Here is a 20,850-nt window from a genome sequence, read left to right on the forward strand (position 1 = left end):
TGGATTTCTCAACACAACTGGAAATAAGACAATGAAGCAATACCTTCAAAATTCTGAAGGAAAATTATCTCCCACCCAGAATTTTATAAAATATCAATCAAATATGATAGATATGCAAGGTCAAAAAATTTACCTATATAGATACTTTCTCTAGAAGCTAACAAAGGGTGTGCTTCACCAAAATGGAAAACAATAAAGCCAGTAAAATGGAAAACAAAAACTCCAGAAAACAGATCAGCACAGGAGAAGAGTAAATGCAAATCCCAAAAGCTTAGGCACAAGAACATAGATTTAAGCAGAATAATTCAAGAGACAGGTTAATGGTTACCCTCATCAAGATCTGTGCTAGTACTGTACTCTTTTAAACTTGAGGAACAGCATGCCCAGGTGAAACTGGTCCTAATTATCTGTAGGTTGGTCTTTACCATGTATGATTACATGCCAGCTTTCCATTCCATCTCAGCTACAAGGATCAGCAAAGACACTCACATCACCCTATGGAAGTACTGTCTTGACCTACTCCTTTGAGCTAGAATTTAATTCCTCATGGACTGAGAACCAGTAAATACAAAGAAGTCTACTCCCTCCAACCACATTTTTGTCAGACATCAATTATGCAGTCCACACTATAGGCCCTTCCAGATACCCTCTGGTGAGCCTTCTATTTAGCAGGACTCACTCATGAGCTTAGCCACGAACTTCCTCAAAAGTGATTTTTGTGAACTCTCATGGAAGCTGAAGCCAGACTATGACCCAAAGACTTCGTTATGCTCTCCCTGAAGCTTTCATGTAATAATGACAATGTTGTCCTTTTATACCTGCCAACAGATTTTTCAAAAGTAAATATATTGTTTAAGAGTGTATGTGTATATAATAAAATAAAAGAAATGCAAAGGAATGATTAACACAAAGTCAGGATAGTGCCTACATCTGGAAGAGGGGAGGGATGCAATTACAACACACAACAGTCTTCTTAGATTCTAGTAAATGCTCTATTTCTTGACCTTCTTAGATATTACAAATGTTTTACTTCTTAACCTGATGGTGGGTATATGAATGCTCATTTTATTATTACTCTTTAAATCATACACTTTTTGAATTTATAATTTACTTCACAAATTTAAAAAATCATCCTATCCACTTCCTTGCTCAGATTCCAAGCTCAATGAAGACCATTCTGGTAACAGTTTGACTCTATTGTAGCTTTGCCTCCATTAAGAGAATGGACATCAGACCACTTGGCATGTACATTTTTCTTTTTAAAGTAATAAACTGGTGTGCTAATTTTTTAAATAATATTCATAAAATAATGAATGTTTGGTTGATTTAATGACTATGTCCTTATATATGAGATTAAATTGGTTTCTAAATAAATCCTCTGAGAGACAGTATATCCTCTGCAAGTAACCAAACTCATTCTCAGATCAGGAATTTTTCGATGCTTCAATTTCATCCCATATTGCAGCTTCAATTTTTGAAGTGTCATATTCCCTCATCATATCAAACTCAAGCCATGGCTGACTCCACTTCTGGGCTTCTTTCATTTGCTCTTCAGTTAAACAAAGATCAAATCTGATCCCCCTGATATTAAATTTTGGACGTTCCCAGCGTTTGGACCACGGCTTGGGCTTCATTTTTACTTTCAGCTAAGGAAGATATAAGGAAAGGAACAAATTAGGCTGAGAGTTGCAAGCAAAAATTCTTCTAAAAGTTTTCTTTAAGATGATTCTTAGTTTATATTTGAACTTCCAGTTCCAAATGTACAACTTATACCTGATTAACAGGAACTTCTTGGCTAGGTTCTTGTGCTATTGGCTTCATATTCATATCAAAAGTGCTGTATTCAGGAAGGGCATCTCGCAAGTATAGCAAGCTATCATCCAGCCGTTTCTGTAATTTGACTACTTGGATCTCCTGTATTCGAGGATTATAAAGTTCAAAGCAAATCTCAACACCTAAAAGAGAAGAAAACATATTCTTATAATCTAAATTCAGATTCCTGCATACATCTCATACTATAAAAAAGCTATTTCATGAAGGAATTAGCTCAGAGTTTTGCATGTAGGAAATGTGATATAAATTTGTAATCTTTAAAATGAAGATTATTGAAAGAAATAGAAATGAACAAAATCATGTAGATTAAAAAATGAGAAAACCTGAATTAGAATGATAAAGTCTAAAGAAAACTGTCTTCTATAAATATATTGAGCCATTTATTTCTTCGATTTTGATAGTATTAAATTAGTTGGAAGTTTGAATAAATTCTTCACTTTGTTATGTTCTTGTTTATTTCCCAATTACTTAAATAAAACTCTATCTTTTACATTTTGACTCTATCTTCTACATTTTGAGCAACAGAATTAATGATGCAAAAAGAGTAAGTACATTTTTAAGTTCTAACTTTGATTTAGAAGTCATCTTAAGATGGCCTAGGTTTGTTAACACTCTGGAGCCCTCCATAGGAGAAACAGCTTTGAGTGTTTCCAAGATGCTGACATAAAAGGTTAATATGTATCATCTGTATCATCAAACATTTAAAGGGAAGAGTGTATTCTGAGGTTTCCTGGAATAATTCCAAGAGAAATATAAATAGTAAAACATATGATCAACGTTAACATCAAGTGTTTAATGTCAGGATTTAATCCAGTATCCACTGTACATCTATTCTGGTATAGGCACTGATTTAGGAGCTGTGCCTATAGCAAAATCAAAATAGGTAAAATTCTTCTCTTCTCATAAAGCCTACATTCTAGTGGATGACAAACGATAAATAAACCAACAAGGTACTTTCATATAGTGAAGACAATACAGGGTGATGACATTGTGACTGGGGAGGGGGCAAATTTATGTATGTATGTATGTATGCATGCATGCATGCATGCCACACTGCACGGCTTGCGGGATCTTAGTTCCCTGACTAGGAATTGAACTTGGGCCCCTGGCAGTGAGAGCATCGGGTCCTAGCCACTGGACCACCAGGGAATTCCCAGGGGCAACTTTAAATAGTATAGTCAGGGAAAGCCTCTCTGAAAAGATAACATTTAAGCTGATACTATAAAGAGCCAAGAATGCTCCAGGCAGAAAGAACAGCAAATGCAGAGGCTCTGGGGTCTTAACAAACCTGCCATGTTGGAAAAACTAGAAAAAGGTCCATTTGGCTGGAGCATAGTAACTTGGTGGGCCAGGAAAGTAAGCCAGAGATACTGCACAGTTGCAGGCAGGAGACGATGGTGGCATGGACAAGAGTGGTAGCAATGGAGATGGAGAAACAGGCAAAATTGGGATAAAATTTTTGGAAATTGAGCCATGAAAACTTGCTGATTGACTGGATGTGTGAAAGAGAATAACTAAAAATAGCTCCTAAGTTTTGGGTTTAAATAAATGGGTGCGGAGTGGTACAACTTATGGAAATAGAAAGAACTGTTAAACGAACACATTGTGAAGTTAACAAAGAGTTCTGTTTTGAACTTGTTTTATGCTTATAAGATGCCCAAATGGAGATGTCAAATAGGTAGTTGTATGTGCAAATTTGGAACAAGGAAAGGGTCAGTCCTTGACACATAAATCTGGGAAGTTAATACCACATGGATGGTATTTAAAGCCAATGGACTAGAAAGAATCATCAAAGTAGGAAGTATCAATGGGGAAGATACAGGCAGGTCACAAACAGTCAAAATGTTAATGGTAGAAAATAGCAAGAGAGAACTAATACTTCTGAGTATTCTGTGTCCAGTACTTCATATAGAACATCACAATAAACTGACCACAACCCTGGGAGGTAGAAACTATTATCTCAATTTTAAAGAAAAAAATCATCTCAGGTCTATCACACCTTTGCTCCTGCCTTTCTATTACAAGATTTCTCCAAGTACACAACCTGATTGGAGGCCCAAGTTTCTGTAATCAAGTTCTGCTGAGTTCCTACATGCACAGCACCACAGGTCATTATAGGATAAGGAAGACAGTAACGATTCTCACATGTTCAATTTCTTTCAATATACTACTTCACTGTTGGGGACCATGAAGCACACAACTTTAAGTATGAAAAATGTACTGTTCCTGCCAATTTTTTTTGGCTTTATTTCTTTAAAAAAATTTTTTTTAGTTTTATTCATGTTTATTTTATTTATTTTATTGAAGTATAGTTGCTATACAATAGTATATAAGTTACAAGTATATAATATAGTGATTCACAATTTTTAAAAGTTATACTCCATTTATAGTTACTATAAAATATTGGCTATATTCCCCATATTGTACAATATATCCTTGTAGCTTATTTTATACATAACAGTTTGTACCTCTTAATCCCCTACCCCAATATCGCCCCTCTCCTCTTTCCTCTCCCCACTGGCAACCACTGGTTTGTTCTCTATATCTGTGAGTCTGCTTCTTTTTTGTTATATTCACTAGTTTGTTGTATTCTTAGGTTCCACATAGAAGTGATAACATACAGTACTGGTCTTTCTCCATCTGACTTATTTCACTTAGCATAATACCCTCCAAGTCCATCCATGTTCCTGCCATTTTGATTCATAATTTTTCTAGAATTTTACCACTTGTTCCCCTATCTTATTGGCATAACAAATGTAATTTTGCGTTTTAAAAAATTCCTCCAATTCTTATAAAACTAATAATTGTGGTGACTGTTGTAATATAAAGCAAAATGGGGGCCATTCATTTTAGGAGAAAGTTAACTTGCAAGGACATCATTATGCTTATCTTAATGTTTTCAAGGGTTATTTGCTCCTAAAATGAATGTCCCCGTACTGCTTTATAGTCACTTGTCTCCTCCTTTGATGTTGCCATGATTTGGAAAGTCTACTTCTAATGGTTGTTGTCCCTATAACAAAAGAAGCCTTCAGGAGAAAGCAAAGCACCAACTGTATTTACTCAGCAACCTCAATTCTCATACCATTCTTAGGCCACAGGCTCCATGTCATCCCTCCGAGCTCCCTTTCACTTTCAAGTTCCAGATGTCTTCACCCAGGATGCAGAAAATAAAAAAGACTCCTGAGATAACATTTTCCAGAAAATCAAAATAATGAAATGAAACCTACCTTGTCCTTCAATAGTATTCCTAAGGATAAAAGTAGCTCCAAGTCCTGTTCCTGATCTCTGGATGCAAATTCCCAGAAACTGGCTGGTTTTTCCATTGGCATATGGGTTAGCAGTAGTAACACGAAGAATGCTTCCTACAAATTCAAAAGAAAAGTGAACTTTTACATGAGACGCAGAATCAAACAATGGCATTTCCAGGTAATTCAAACTTCCTAAATATTTTAATATAATATTAGGAATAAGTACCTCATATGGGCAAAACACAGATAGGTGAAAAACAATTTTCTCTTTGTCGAGAAAACTAACCCTCCAACCACTAATAATAAAAGCATCCAGCTCTTACTGACCAACATAGAACTCTGGAATGTGAAGTATTTTTCTCCTTTCTAACATATCTTTTCTTTCTATTTGAAATTTCAGAGGATTTGTTCTTCCCCTTGGAGGAATGAATTCAGGACTCAAGAACCTGTGAAAAATATAGAGTAAAATAAATTAAAAGCAAACTTAAAAGACCACTAAAAGAGAAACCACTGCTTTACCAAAAAAAGTGAAAGATTAGGATGCTGACATGTTTTATTCTTCCTTCTCTAAATAAGAAAAGTCCATCTTATTTCTAAAATTGTTGTCAATTCTCATGAAAATAGCTAACAATTTCTGAGTACTCACCCGGCATTGTGTTAAAAGCTTTATTAAACATCTATAGCATAACTTAAACCCTACAACAACAAGGTGAGTTTGGTGTCATCATCTCCTTTTCACAGATCAAGAAAATGAAGCTTGGAGATGGTAAACAACAGACCTATTACTACATTAGCTATAAACTTATCAAGCCAAGATTAACAGACTTATTACTACATTAGCTATAAACTTATCATGTCTGTCAGATTCCAAAGCCTGTGACCCACAGGCCTCACGCTGAGTTGTACATGTTATAGTAAATTATGTTGGAAAAGATATAAACATATAAATCATCAATTGTAAACTAACTAAAAATAATCTCCCTATTAGCAAACTGATTTTAAAGTCATTATGAAATATCTAATCTGTAGAAAAGTATAAATGACATTACAATGAAAATATATGTCCCTATCACCCATCTCAAGGAATAAATTAACAATATAGTTGAAGCCCCTGTGCACCCCTCCCTACCCCCATAGTTAATTACTGTGGGGTAATTAACTAAATTTGGTGTGATGATTATTCCTATTAATTTCTTCCTTTTCCTCAATTTCCTGCTTTAAAATGTTTCAAACCTACCAAAAAGATGAAATAGTAATACAATGAACACCCATATATACTTCACCTAATTTCACCTACTGCCAACATTTTGCCGTATTTGCTTTATATGTACATATAATTTTTTTCCAGAACCATTTGAAAATGTCAAACAGCAAGGCATTTCATCCCTCAAACTTTAGAAGGCTTCTGCTAAGAATAAGGACTTTCTCTTACATTTATCACAATACCTTTATGACACCTAAGAACTTCAGCATTAATTCAGTAGTATAATCTAATACAGTTCATATTTAAATGTACCTAATTGGTCCTGGAAAAGGTCTTTTATAGCTGTTTGTTGCTCAATCCAAGCTACAATCAAGCTTCACATATTATATCTGGTTGTTAGTCTCTTAAACTAGTACCCTTCCCCATTTTGTATTTTTGTAACATTGACTTTTTTGAAGAGTCAAAGCCGATCATCTTATAAACCATCCCTGGATCTGAATTTGTTTACTGTTTCCACATGCCTAGACCAAGGATATATATTTTTGGTAAAAATATTACAGAGGTGATGATGTGACCTTCTTATTCCATCACATCAGGAGACATATAATGTCAACTTGAACGGCTATTGGGAAAACTAGGTTTGATTGCTCTGTGAAAGTACAGAATTTCCCCTGTATATTTTTTTATACTTTACATATGTATGTATGTCTGGGCAATACAAAAATGCTACCATACTTGTCAATTCTTCTGCAGGTTGCTTTTTTCACACATCATAGTTGAAGTTCATCCATGTTAACTCTAGTTCATTCATGTTTCACTGCTGTATAATAGTCCATTATGAGAATGTATTTGCTCATTCACCTACTGAAGGATATCTAGGCTGCTTCTAAACTTTTATTACAAACATTACTTTTGTGTTCATTTTTGTACATGTCTCCTTGTACATATTACTTTCCTTAAGTTGTATACTGTCTGGGTGGGAAGGTACAGACAACCTCAAACTTACTAAATTTTGTCAAATTGTTTCCCAAAGTAGTTACTCCCATTTAACTGAATTATATTGTGTTGCCATTTAAGAGAAATATTCCCTTTTCTACCTTAAAAAAAAGTTGTACAGAGAAATCTTTTCTGAATCTCTAGGGTCCATAAATTCAAGTTTATTTCAACTTAGAACCACAGGATATTTTAAATATTAAACACAAATACATATGCAGAGATAATCGAATCGACAATATAGAGCCCTTTCATAAAGCCTAAATCACACCAATTTCCCCAAAATTTGCTTTTTAATAAGGTTGTTATACAATTCTACAGAAACACTATCTGCAAATCCTAGATATCTAAATTTACACATACCTACAAAGTTACCACTGCCTGCTTAAGTGAACCAGGCTTTTAAGCACACTGTTTTGAAGAGCAAATTTCAGAAACAAATTAGTAGAAATTTTTACCACCGTATCGCTTTTTCAGGGACACTAAAACACAGTTGGGAAACTGAAACAGGGTGAGTTCTGGCCAATCCATTTCATCTAGGGAGAAAAGATTCGTTCCTTAACGTCAACAGGTAAAATACAATATATTTCACAGAAAAATTCTCGATACGGGCCAAAGAGCTTCAAATCTGGGGAATCCCTACTTGAAATTCTGATCTAATATGACTGCAGAAAAAGTTCAACGCCGGCTTGGGAGAAGCGAGGAAGTCAAACCTGAGTTGGGTGCGCTTCACGCATTCGTGAATCCTGAACACAAGCTCTTATCTGGGAGTTCCAGACCCCAGGATAAGACCCGTTTCAGACCTCGGAAGCAACTACAGGTTCTAGAGCGCACAGACCCAAAAGGCAGGAGTCGCGTCCAGGTCCGGGCTCTCACCTGCTTTCCCGGCGATGGGGACGGCGCTTGTCCACGATAATCGGTTTCGGCGGTGGCTGGAACGCGCCGGGCTCAGAAGGTCCAGTGATCTGCCGCCAGCTTGGCCCCGCGAGGGTCTCTGCGGGAGCGCACCACAGAGGTCAAGACTGCTCGCTCCAGCCCAGAGCTCCCGCGAAACCTTGCAATCGCCCCCAATGCGCGGTCCCACGAGAGGCCTCCTCCCATGTCGCCCCTGACTTCCAGAATCGCCTCCCCCTAGCCTGACCCTAAGCTCCTTCTGTCCCCGGCTAGCAAGCCCCACTGCACTTACGGCAGGCGACAGAGGCCGGCGCAGGGCGCAGAGCCCAGACGCATCGAAAGCTCCGGCCCAGGGCCATTGCAGCCCGGCAGCCCCTGGCAATAGAGGCCGCCATGCTTGCTCCCTCAGTCGAGACTACAATTCCCAGTAATCAGTGCGACAAGGTCGCGGTCACTTGAGTCAGATGGCGCCTGCTAAGGGACAAAATAGCCAAGTCTTTCTCCACCCACCCCACCCCCACTCCCCACAAGGGCCCGGATATCTTAGGGGAAGTGCACTGTATTTTTCTAGTTCTCCGCATGTGTCAAGGTATATCCCTCTACGGGAGTGTTCTCTCAGCCTAGAAAGATTTCCTCCCTCTTTGAATCAACTCTATCTTCAATTTCTCAGGCAAGACTTCAGTATGTCAAAATTCTCATTATAGGCTCTCATTCTTCCATTAACAGCTCTGATGTCATTTGCAATTTTAATTTAACTTAATTTTTAATTACTTGTGTAATTACTGGATTAGCGTCTAACTCCGCCATTATACTGTAAGCTCCTGAGGGCATGGAGTTTGTCTTTTGCTCACCATTTTCTCTCAGCATCTAGCTGGTCCTCACTCTTTGTTGAATGCAAAAAAAGGAAAAGAAAATGGTTCCTGACAGAAGGGGTGGCACAAAGTCCCTGAGACTACAGTGAGCATTACTCCCTTGAGGAGCTAAACCTGAGTTTGGGCTGAGCAACTGTAGGTAGGGATTATATTACCCTGAAAACTGGGTTCGCCTTTTTTTGGGTGTCGAGACAAGAGACACAACCAAGCCAATATCAGGAGAAGGAAGGATGTATTACTTACAGCAAGTAAGGGGAACACCTGGGATCTTTCCCAAAGCAGTGTCTCCCTGCACAGCAAATTTGAGGAAGTCTTAAGCTAAGCATACATGCATATTCATGAAGGGGCTTGAAAAGGAGAATCCAGCATAGAATGTTGCAGCTAAAAGCTAGCTAAAGCAGTTTTAGTCTCCAGTATTTTATGCTCTACTCACTTTCTTTCACCTGCCTCCCACAAGTGATTTCTTTTCCTAGTTAATTGCTTTTACAAATGATTACTTATTAGTTAATGTTATATTGTACACCTGGTATTTTTCCTCCTTTGAAACACTCCCTAACACTCCCTTCCATTGTGAGCATTCTTCTGTTGTGGAAGGGGGACCCCTTCCAGGGCTCTTGTCTAACACTCAGAAATGAATTTTGGAGGAGACAGGTGCTGACAAAGCAAGAAACTTTATTGAGAAGGGGCACGTGGGCAGAGAGCAGCAGAGTAAGGGAACCTGGGAGAGTGCTCTGCCACATGTCTTGCAGTCTCAGGTTTTATGGTAATGGGGTTAGTTCCTGGGTTATCTCTGGCCAATCACTGTAACTCAGGGTCCTTCTTGGTGGCACATGCATCATTCAGCCAAGATGGATTTCAGTGAGAAGGATTCTGGGAGGTTGGTAGGACATATGGACTGGAGTCTCCTCTCTCCTTTTGACCTTTCCCAAATTCTTCCAGTTGATGGTAGCTTGTTAGTTCCGCATTCCTTACCAGGACCTCCTGTTGTAAGATAACGTATGCAAGTGGTTACTATTGTGCCTGGCCAGGGTGGGTAGTTTCGGTCAGTGGTTCCCCTAACAACTCCCCACTGAGAGACTTCATACTCAAGATACATCTTGGGAATTGGGGCAGAGGTTTCTTTCTTCTGTAACTACTTCCTGCTGAGAGTGGGTGTAGTTCTGCCTAGTAGAGTAGAAGTCTCTCTCTACCTGATCTAAATCAAGTTATCCCATGTCTGAAACTGGCTTCCACTCTTGTAGTAACAACAGTTTATCCTGAAACTGTTGGACCCTGTAGGAGATAAACCTTGTAAGCAGTTGAAACACACAGGGGCCAAACAGGATTGTCATCACTGGGCCCAGAAAAGGAAGGCAAAATTTGGGGTGAGGGCTGCAGGGTGTGTGACTTTCTTCTGATTGGTTGGTGGTGAGGTAACAGGGTGATGCTCCAGGAATCTTGCACTCAACTTGAAGTTACCATCCTCCACTTGGTTGGGGGCCCCAGTTCTGCAGAAGAACTCAAAGATATTGTTCTGTATCCTACTTGAGGAGGAACCAGGACCCTGCCCCAAGGCTGCAGTTTTGTTTCTTGACTGCTCCTTCTTTCTGCATTCCCTCCCTTCCCTGATTAGTAATGGTTTGAATCTGCCCTTTGGAACTCACAGAAGGTCAAGGAAGCTGAATGAAGCCTATTTCCTAAAAACAAGAAACAAGGGACGCAGAAAGGTTTTTGTATCCAAAGGGGCCCCACAGGGTCCTGCTCAGTTTCAAGATCACAAAATGGCTTAAGCCCAAAATGTCTTCTCTTATGTCAAAAAGCTGTAACTGGTTCTTTTCCTCTGGGGACCCTCTACCCTATCTGCTTCCAATAGGTGGCAGAGATGAAAACTAAAAAGGTAAATTGTAAGTCTTGTTAAGAAATTTGAAATTTGTACTCTCGGCAATGGTGTGCCACTGGAAGGATTTCACACTCAGAGTTGTCGTGGTCTGAATGCAGGTTGGAAAAGAATTTCTAGACACAAGGCAGAATGAAAAGAAGATAGAATTTATTAGAGGGAAGGGTCACTGTCAGAACAGCGGGCCAACTTCCTGATAGCCGGGGGGAGTCAACCCTGAGCAAGGGTTTCTGGTCTGTTTTTATAGCCAGGGAACAAGAGAACCTGGGAGTCATCTGCTGATTGGGCAGGGTGTGTATACTTACAGTGTGCAGAGCATGAGAAGAATGGGACAAATACCTTTCCTTATTTGGGATGGGAAAGGGACAGGGCATGCTGCTTGGGAGGGCTCTGGGACATTGTAATGGTCGCAATGTGACATAGTGATAAGAGTCCTCTAACTCTTTGTTCCAGCAATATTGGCCCTTTGACTTTATCTTGTTCTTTGTCCTTGGAGCATCACAAGAGTGAGATGATTACTTAGTTACTTATTGGTCATTCCAGTTGAATTAATGTCCCAAAGAACCTCAAACTCAATGTGTCCATATTGAATACACTATGTTCACCTCCAAACTTCCTCCCCAGTATTAGCTATCTCAATGAATGGCTTCAAAATACAATCTGTTGCTTAAAGCCAAAAATCTCATTGTCATTTCTGATTCCTTTATGTCTCTCCCTAGGAAAAGTTCCTAAAACTACACCTGGCACCATCAACTATCTCAAATATCTTAAACTTTCTCATCCTCCCATCCACATTGCTAATCCTTACCATCCTTTCTCCTCAGGATCACTGCAAACCACTGCAACTGTCTTCTCATTGGTCTTCCTGCCTCCAGTTCCCTTCAGTCGTTCGCCACATAAAAACCAAAAAGGTGGCTCAGAAATGCATACCTAGTCCTTGTTTTTTCCCAGTTTAAAGCCTTCCACAGTTTTCAGTTGACAGATAAAAAATAAAATTCTCAAAGAAAGCGAGCCATGTTCTGAGGACAGAATTCAAAGTACTGTGAAGAGGGACAAAGTCTTCTTTTAACTCCAACTTCCTTGATTAGAACAGAATTTAACTTATAATAGCAAGGAATTACACAACCAAAGTTTCAGATTAGCTAATTTTAGGCTCTCTCTGCCCACCCAAAAAGGATACTTCAAACCTTTAAGAGAAGTAAAAAGGGAGGAGAGACAAAGATAATTATGACTGGTAGTCATGATCAGAGATCAGGCTTGTCTTATTCACTTGCATTTTACCTCAGAAGATAAAGATAGAGAGATGGGCTAGGGCCACTGGTCCTAGAGAGATAAGCAGATTGAGCTGCTACAGAAGAACGGGAGGGTGGGAGTTGGAGGAATACATGATGTGTGGGCAGAATCCCATGCCTACTGTTAGGCATATGGGAAGATAGATGGGGAAATCACTGTAGCATACCAACTATGGAAAGAGATGGCTGCAAGGATCAACCCTAGACTACCCAGAATTATTTTTACTAGAAAACTGAATTTCACTAAGATTTGAGGAATACTAGCTTGAGAAGTATGTTTTATATGAAAGAAAATATAAAATGTAATGACTTAGACTTCTACTTTCTTTTTAGGTATTTGTTTATAGACACATATCAATGCATTTTAATCAACATTACCTAGAGAATCAGGGAAGGAAAATAACAATTTGCTAGAGACGAATAATTTCTAACTGTATAATAATGTTGATTGGTTTGTTATCACAGGAGTAACACATACTTGAAGGAACTGGGATTTGATTTTCCCCTGCTTACAAGTGAATAAGTTGTTTTTGTCTCATAGACATTGGTAGAAGACATGAGACTCCTGAGACAAAGGACTTTATTACTGATGGCACAAGAAGTAAGCAGCATGAGCATCAGCATGTTTGCAAACGTTTCCTTTGTCCCCAAACCCCACACGTTGACACCATGGGCACAGATGGATGGTGTACATGCAATGGGTTTGCTTCACAGCTGAGGAACACTGAACTTACTAAATCCTTTGCTTTTATAGCAAGCAGTAAACAAGCCTGTGCTTTGTCCTGGTGAGACATGGACATTTATCCCTCAAGGTTGCTCATTGTAAACTCAGTCTTGATAAATGGTCTTGATAGCATACCCACTAAGACACGTAGGAGCTCAAGAGACCCATGGAAAACTCTCTCCCAATAATACTTCATCTAGGAAATGTGAAAAAAAATAACAAGGAAAATCTACCTCCTAAACTTTGAGAAAGGTTTATGGACGGCCACGGGAATCACACTTAAAGTTCAGGTGATAATATTTTTGAAACTGGGACACAAATACTCCTGTTAGGGACACCTAAAACCTCTCACACATTCTCGACCTCACGGTTTGGGATTGGGATTACTCTCTCAGGGGGGTCACTGAAGGGCCCCCATTTCCTAAATTCTCAAGGACAATCCTTCAGGTGTCCCAGAGATGGTGCTAATGTCCTCTGCCTTTGAACATGGTGAGAGTTTCCTCACAGAGCCTGTCCACTTCTAAGCCCTAGCCTCTTCCCCAGTATTCTGTAAAACCTGAGCAAGTCAAAGAAAAGGCTTGGAATAGCAGAGCATCCAGACTATCAGTGTGCTGGATCCTCAAGGCCACAGGCAGCCTTGGCTGTAGAAGCATGTAACACAGTGGTCTGTACGTATTAGTGGGATGTTTCCCACAGAGGCTACTAATCCATATGGATATAGGCCATGAGTGGTTCCCAAACCTGGCTGTTCCCTCTCAGTCTCTTGTATTGGATTTTTATCTGTACCTGTTTCCTGGCTTGCTGGGTATTCCCATACAATCTCCCACAGGAATCTCAAATTCAATGTGTTCTTAATTGACTTAATCATTTCCTACCTCTCCAGATCCGTTCCTGCTCCTGCATTTCTATCTTGATGGATGAAATACTCAGCCACCCCACTGCCCAAAGTACAACCTTGGGAATCTTGATTGACTCCTCCATCTTGCTTATCCTGGATCATCCATCTAAGACCAACTCTTGTTGATTTTACTACATAAATATTCCTTATACCTATTCTTTCCCCTGAATTCTTTGCCACTTCTCTGGCTCAGCTCTTCATCATTTCTCCAGTAGATTTGCAATATCTTCCTTACTAATCTCTCTTCCATGGATTCTCAAAGGAGATGCTATTGGCATTTTGAGAAAGACAGTTGTGCATTTGTGCAAGATGGTTCCAGCATCCAATGATTGCATGCATGAAATGTCAGTAGTGCCCCCTAGTTGTAAGAACCAACCTCTCGTCCCACAAGTGGTGCTAGAAAGGAGTTAATGCTGATCAGAGACCCAGGGATATCAAGGGACAAAGTACAGTCACAGGAACCGTCAGGGCTGATCTGAGCCTAATCTGAAGGCAGGAACCTGGGTCCCTGATGGGGCTCCTAGGGTAGGAATGTGGTTCCCCCTGGGGTTTAGATGCAGCAGGCACTGAATCTCTACTCCATACCTCATCCTTCTTTAATTGTCTTCTCTTTCAAATTTTCCTCTTCTTACTCTACACGTTAACCTCAGAGATTGTTTTCACTTGCAAGATCCAAATGTCATGTAAATGCCAATTTGTACCAATCTTGCATCTCTAGCCAAGATATCTCTTTTGACCTTGAAATTTTGTATATATTGAAATTTAGTATATAAAAAGCGTGGCTATTCAAATCAGTTCAGAAAGGTAAATTACTCAAAAAATTGTGTCCATACATACAGAAAAAAGTTTAGATCCTTAACCAAGTATAGAAGTATGTTCCTAATGGTTAAAGAAATTGATATAAAAATTATAAAGTCATAAAAAAATTATAAAGTCATAGAAGAAATATAAAAGGAATGTATATTTGAAGATTCCAGTTTGATGGTGACATAGGAAGGTCCTGAATTCACCTCTTCCCACATACACACTGAGGCTATAGCTACATATGGAACAATTTCCCCTGGAAAAAACCTAAAGGCTGGTTAAGCAACAACTACACACTGGTAAATAAGAAGAAAACCACATTGAAGTGGGTAGGAGAGGCTGGGATACAATCTCATTATAAACCTCATCCCCAGTTTATAACTCGCAATCAAGAGGGAATTCAAAACCTGAAGCTTCTCTCTGAAGAGTGAAGGATTTGAACCCTATATTGGGCACCCCAAATTTTAAGACCTGCACCAGAGAGATGAGGCCCCAAAACATCTAGTTTTGAAAACCAGTAGGACTCGCTTCCACAAGACTGTAGCTATCTGAGAAACGGGTCTTCAAGAACTCACCTGCTCCAGGGCCCAGGGCAGAAGCAGCCTATCGCACCCAAACTATGAGTCTACTAGAACACTCTACCAGGATGCTGGGTTGGAGACTGGTGGGCACTATCTTCGCTCTCTCCCTCTATCTTGCTATAGCTGGGTGGGTGGATGGGAGAAAGGGGTGAAGTTGGTCAAAGATCACAAACTTTCAGTCACAAAATTAAAAGAAAAAAAACCAGGCATGTAAAATTCACTTAAAACAAAAATGAAAAACTATGAGGGAGGTTGATAAACCTGATCACAGGTGTACCTCATTTTATTGTGCTTTGCTTCATTGTGCTTCACAGATACTACAGTTTTTACAGATTGAAGGTTTGTAGCAACCCTGCACTGAGCAAGTCTATCAATGCCATTTTTCTAACATCATTTGCGCACTTTGTGTCTCTGTGTCACATTTTGGTAATTCTCGCAATATTTCAAACCTTCCACCAGCAAAAGAATTGTGACTTGCTGAAGGCTTAGATGATGGTTAGCATTTCTGGTCTATAAAGTATTTTTTAATTAAGGTATGTACATTGTTTTCTTAGACATAATGCTATTCACACTTAATAGACTACAGTATACTGTAAACATAACTTTTATATGCACTGGGAAACCAAAATATTCGTGTGACTCACTTTATTGCAATATTCACTATCCTGTGATGGCCTGGAGCCAAATTTGTAGTATCTATGAGGTATGCCTGTATATCAATACTGATACGAATAACAGAAGTAATCATAAACAAAATTAAAGACTGAGTAGTTATAACCAACGACTAATATCCAGAATATACAAAGAAATCATACATATAAAATAACACACATACTTCAATATTGAACTGTAGAGAATATATTAATAAGCATTCACAGGAGAAAATAATATAAATGACCATGAAATCTGAAAACAATTTCCATCTAGTTTGTAATCAGGGGAATTAAAATTAGAGCAACAGTAAGATTATTTCTTCAGAGAGAGAATACAAGTGGAGACAAGGTATTTACTCCACACATTGTTAACAGGGTTTAAGATTTCAGTACTGAGGTAACAGGAAATTTGGCAGTATCTTAGAACTTAAAGTACACATACTCTTTGACTCAGTAATTCCACATCTTATCTACTCCTAAGGAAAACTCACACATATGCACAACACACACAAGAATGTTCATTGCAGAAATGCTTGTTGTAACAAAGAATGGAAAGAAACTTGATGGTTAAGTATAGTGTGACAAATCAACAGCGAAATATACTGTGGTTTGTTCTATCCTACGACATTACACAACAGATTTAAAAATTACTTACATATGTACTGATGTGGACATTCGGTGAGAAGATGTAGGTTCAAAAGTAAAGCAATATTGAGAACTCCCTGGTGGTCCAGTGGTTAGGACTCTGCCCTTTCACTGCTGAGGGCTGAGGTTCAATCCTTGGTCAGGGAACTAAGATCCCCCCCAAAAAAGAAAAAAAAAGCAAAGCAGTATCATACAGTGTCATATAAAAATAAGCAGAGTGAAAAGAACTGCTTGCCTTATAACAGAAAGGAAATATTTGGTAACATTTTGTAAAGGGTGAGTAGCCATGAAGGAGTTAAACTGTTAACTTTTTTTTTTTGAAAGCAGGGAGTCATAACCACTGAACTGCCAGGGAATTCCTAACTTTTTGAGAGTTTTGTTACAATACACACCCGTAATATTACCATAAGAAAATTAAAATAAAAGAATATACCCGATGTCACCCCTTCCCTTTCCTCTTCAGGAAAGGGAACAAACCGTGAGGATGTAGCACAAAACATAAGCAATTACATCAGAAATGAATCCTTCGGCTTGAGTTTTCTCCCTATTATCCTTCCCAAAGGAAAAAAAGAACAATCAAGAGCAAGCAGTCGGCCCACCAGGTGGCACTACTGGCCAGCTTCACACTCAGAAAAAAGCACTACAGCTCATTAGGGTTTTTGAAGCCTGACGTTATTTAGAAACACTTCTCTGGTAACATACAATAGAAATGGTCCCTGAAAGTGTAATCTTAAGCTTCTGCCATTTGCCTTTGTTGAGATTAGGAAGTTTATTCCTATTTTGTTGATGGAGAGATTTCTCCCACTCCCCATCCAACAGTCCTTCAGGAGAATATATTTCTTATAATTACATTCCACAAATTTAACAAAGCACTTTGGGACCCATTAAGTAATATTTCTCAGAGAAAGCATAATTCACAAAGTTCTTAATTAGCTAGTACCATACAACTACCCAATCAGAAGTGATTATCATCCAACGGATAATGGCCTCTACCCCTGTAGCTATTCAACACACAAGAACCAGCTTCCCAGTTGGTGCGGGGCTCCTCTCTGTGATGAGGATACTAGAAAGTTGATGCTACCTATACTGGAATAAACCAGGTATGGCTTAAGTGTAGATTTGAGGTTATTTTTAATCCTGCTTTGTGTCAGGGGTTCAGTGTCAATGGAGATTTTTAATGCTCAAAACAGCAACAATTATGTTGTATCATTGTGCTTCTTAGATATCTAAGTGGAAGTGGTGAGTTGGCAGTCCCAGGTACAATAAAATCATCTGAGCTAGAGATAGGGTCCTTGTATGGCTATTAGCATAAATGATGCCGTCTTGGGCCCATAGAGTTCCTCCTGCCCTTCCACTGACCCTACCCAGGACTGTACTATGTGGCAAATCACTTCTCTGTTATCAAGGGCTTTGTAGTTAATACATATTATTTAATAATCGTTAGGACCAGGTTGCCTCGATGCTCTGTTAGTCCCCAAACAATAATGAAGACCTTTGCTGATGTAGTCCTGGCACCCATGAGACTAGTTACCCATTCATAAATGTTGACTTGGGAATGCATATTCTGTTTCCAAGCACGTACCCCCATACCCTAGGTTAACTACAAAATTGTCCCAATGGCCCTTTGGTGGTGCAGAGTGCATTTGTTAATGCTTTCGGATCGTCATCTGCCTGATCCCACCCGGTGAATACGTTACCCTATAGTAAACTGATCCATTGATTATATGGAGCTGCCTGCCTCGTTTTTCAATCTCAAGATGCCTTCTCAGTTTGGTGGGCACTTTTTGTTCCCTCCCTCCACCAGCCCTCTTCTGAGGAAATACAAATAAATACAAGCATTAGAGTAATATTAATTGAGATATTAATTGATGTTTTTCTCCTCTGTGTATTTTCCTTTATTTATTTATTTATTTTTTCTGAACTTTCCCTCAACCATCTCCATCCCAGAAGTTGGTCCAGTTTAATTGTCCCAGGGAAGAAGAGCAAGAGCAGAAAACATCCTGCTAGTCTCTGGCTAAAGCTCAAATTCACTAAGGAGATTAAGTGAGATGTATCTGAGGGTAAACACCACAATAGAGGGAGTGCCTTTAAACCTAAAACCATAATTAAGAGTTCCTTTGGGTGGGGTGGGGCTGGGAGGAAGTTGGGAGTCCGAAGAGTAGGAAGATTCCAGAAAGGAATGGTTATAGCCTCCCAGTGGTTGTTCCCAATTCTGAAGCCCAGAGCATTGGATGGGTCCTGAAGAGAGGGTCTATGCATGATGCTAACTGAGCAGAGTTCTTGGGTGAGTGGGGAGAGCAAAGGGCATTCAGACTCCAGAGAGATCTTAGAGGACCCGAGGCCAGTGAACAAGCAGTGATATCAGAGAGATGGCACAGAGGAGGCAGAGAGCTGTGGGGTGGGGCAGGGATGAACCAAAATATATTGGAATTAAATTTCCACTCTTCCTATGGAAAGTGGCATTCCTGGTGGTCGTGGGGCTCCAAATAGAAATTGAAGTAAATCTAGATGAAGTTATATTTCATTTATATGAGTCTGAGGACAGAGATTCCTCCCTGAAACACAGATGTATCTTGTTTTCTTATCAATACTACACAGTAATACAGAAATTAATACTACACAGTAATACAGCAGAAATGAAGAGGAGGAGAAAGAATCTTGAGACAGTGATGAGAGAGAACAGATAGCCGTAATGACCAATTTGATGTGGGGGGTAAAGGAGAAGGAAGCAGCATCTGCAATGAACCCCAGGTTTCTTGCTTGGGGCTCCCATGGAACACATGAGCAAGAGAGTCTTTGTGAGCCTGGGAGACTTGGGGAAGTCACGTAATTCTCTCTCTTACTCTGTGGCCTCATCTCTAAAATGGGGGCAGTGTTTCATACCACAGGGCCCCGCTCATTTCACAAAGACCTGTTAGAGTGCTGTGGGCTAGAGTTGATAACTGAAATGCTAGCAGTTGAGAAATACAACAGTTGACGGAGGACATTAGACCAGAAGGAAACTTAAAGAACGAAATGTTCCCCAACTCTCTAAGTGAATAGATCAGAGCCAGAGACATCCTTTCTAGTTTGACACTGCTACTTAGTATCCACATCATGGCCCACCTTTACTGGGCCTCCGTCCCCTGTAAAATGAGGACCACAATGTGGTCCCACCTCTAAGCAGGGGCAGGACGTGAGGAGGGAAGGAAGAGGGACTTCAGATGATGGTTACTACTGATTGATCTGTCTTCAGAAGCATGGCAGCAGCATGCAGGATGAGTATGGAGCCAGGTCAGTGCCCAGAGAAGACTGGATGCTGAAGAAGGACAGAAGCAGGAGGGACATGAGATGTGGGGGAGGAGTTGGTGCCTTGCAGATGGCTGGGGAATTGTTGTGGGGGAGGGAGAGCAGAGAACATCTGTGACCTAGGAGAATCAGGGTGGTTCAGACCTGGGACTGCCACATCAGCCCCCTCCCTGGGCCCTGGAGAGCATTACCAGGCTTAAGGCAGCCCCAGGATGGCAGAGCTGGGCAGAGGATTCATAATGCAGGTCCTCACCACAGGGTCCTCAGTGTAGAGAGGAAAAGAGAAAGAGAGGAGATCATTGGCTTCAACAATCTCTGAACTTAACAACACCCATTCTGGTCCTGAACTACTTCCTCTTCTGGCTAAATGTCACAGTGGAGGTACTAGACTTTTCTTCCAAACGACTGGCAGGCCCTTGAGGGTAGGGACTCTAGTTTCTCCTCCTCCTCTGGCTTCCAAAGCCCCAGCAAGGCATGGCAAAGAGAGAGTGCCATGTAAAGATTCAAGTCTCACTCATAGTTAGAAAGTCTAGTTTGTGCAATAATAAAAATTCAGGAGGGAGGGGCAGTCACAGAAAGTGGAAAAAAAGTGGTGGTTTTCTCATATAACGCACGTCCTTGAGGAAAAGGGCTGACCTCAATCCTGAGACACTGCTGCACCTTTGTAATGATTCATGGAAGGAAAACAGCTATCAAAAATGCTGTTTAGAAGGAGGTCAAGATGGTGGAGGAGTAGGAAGAGGTGGAGTTCATCTCTCCCCACAAATGCATCAAGAATACATCTACAAAGGGAACGATTCTCACAGCGCACCAGCTGAACACTAGCAGAGGACCTCGAACACCTAAAATGACATGAAAGATCCCTGTATAACTGGGTAGGATGAAAGAAAGAAGGGAAAAAGAAGAGAAGAGGAAGCAGGACAGGACCGGTTCCCAGGGGTGGGGGTAGCTGAAGGAGAGGAGAGGTTCCTGCATCCATAGAAGTCTCCTCACTGGTGGTGAGATCAATTGGGACAGAAGGGGAGGTTCGGGGGCTATCAGAGGA

General features: G+C 40.1%; 1 protein-coding gene and 1 non-coding gene across 2 annotated transcripts; both read right to left on the bottom strand.

Annotated features, from left to right (window-relative positions):
- Positions 1-1,098: 1,098 nt before the first annotated feature.
- Positions 1,099-8,587, bottom strand: MRPL19 (mitochondrial ribosomal protein L19). Its single transcript, XM_036873980.1, has 6 exons — positions 8,465-8,587; positions 8,155-8,272; positions 5,409-5,527; positions 5,061-5,195; positions 1,774-1,955; positions 1,099-1,646 (listed from the first exon to the last, which is right to left on the bottom strand). Exons 1-6 carry the CDS (start codon positions 8,565-8,567, stop codon positions 1,425-1,427), a joined length of 879 nt encoding a protein of 292 aa, XP_036729875.1. The 5' UTR covers positions 8,568-8,587; the 3' UTR covers positions 1,099-1,424.
- An 8,451-nt stretch (positions 8,588-17,038) lies between these two features.
- LOC118906568 lies at positions 17,039-17,249 on the bottom strand. The gene has a single exon (XR_005022548.1). It is a non-coding gene; the product is annotated as a small nucleolar RNA U3 (small nucleolar RNA).
- Positions 17,250-20,850: the final 3,601 nt, after the last annotated feature.

The sequence above is a fragment of the Balaenoptera musculus genome, chromosome 13 (assembly GCF_009873245.2).
Source record: "Balaenoptera musculus isolate JJ_BM4_2016_0621 chromosome 13, mBalMus1.pri.v3, whole genome shotgun sequence".
Classification (NCBI taxonomy): domain Eukaryota; kingdom Metazoa; phylum Chordata; class Mammalia; order Artiodactyla; family Balaenopteridae; genus Balaenoptera; species Balaenoptera musculus.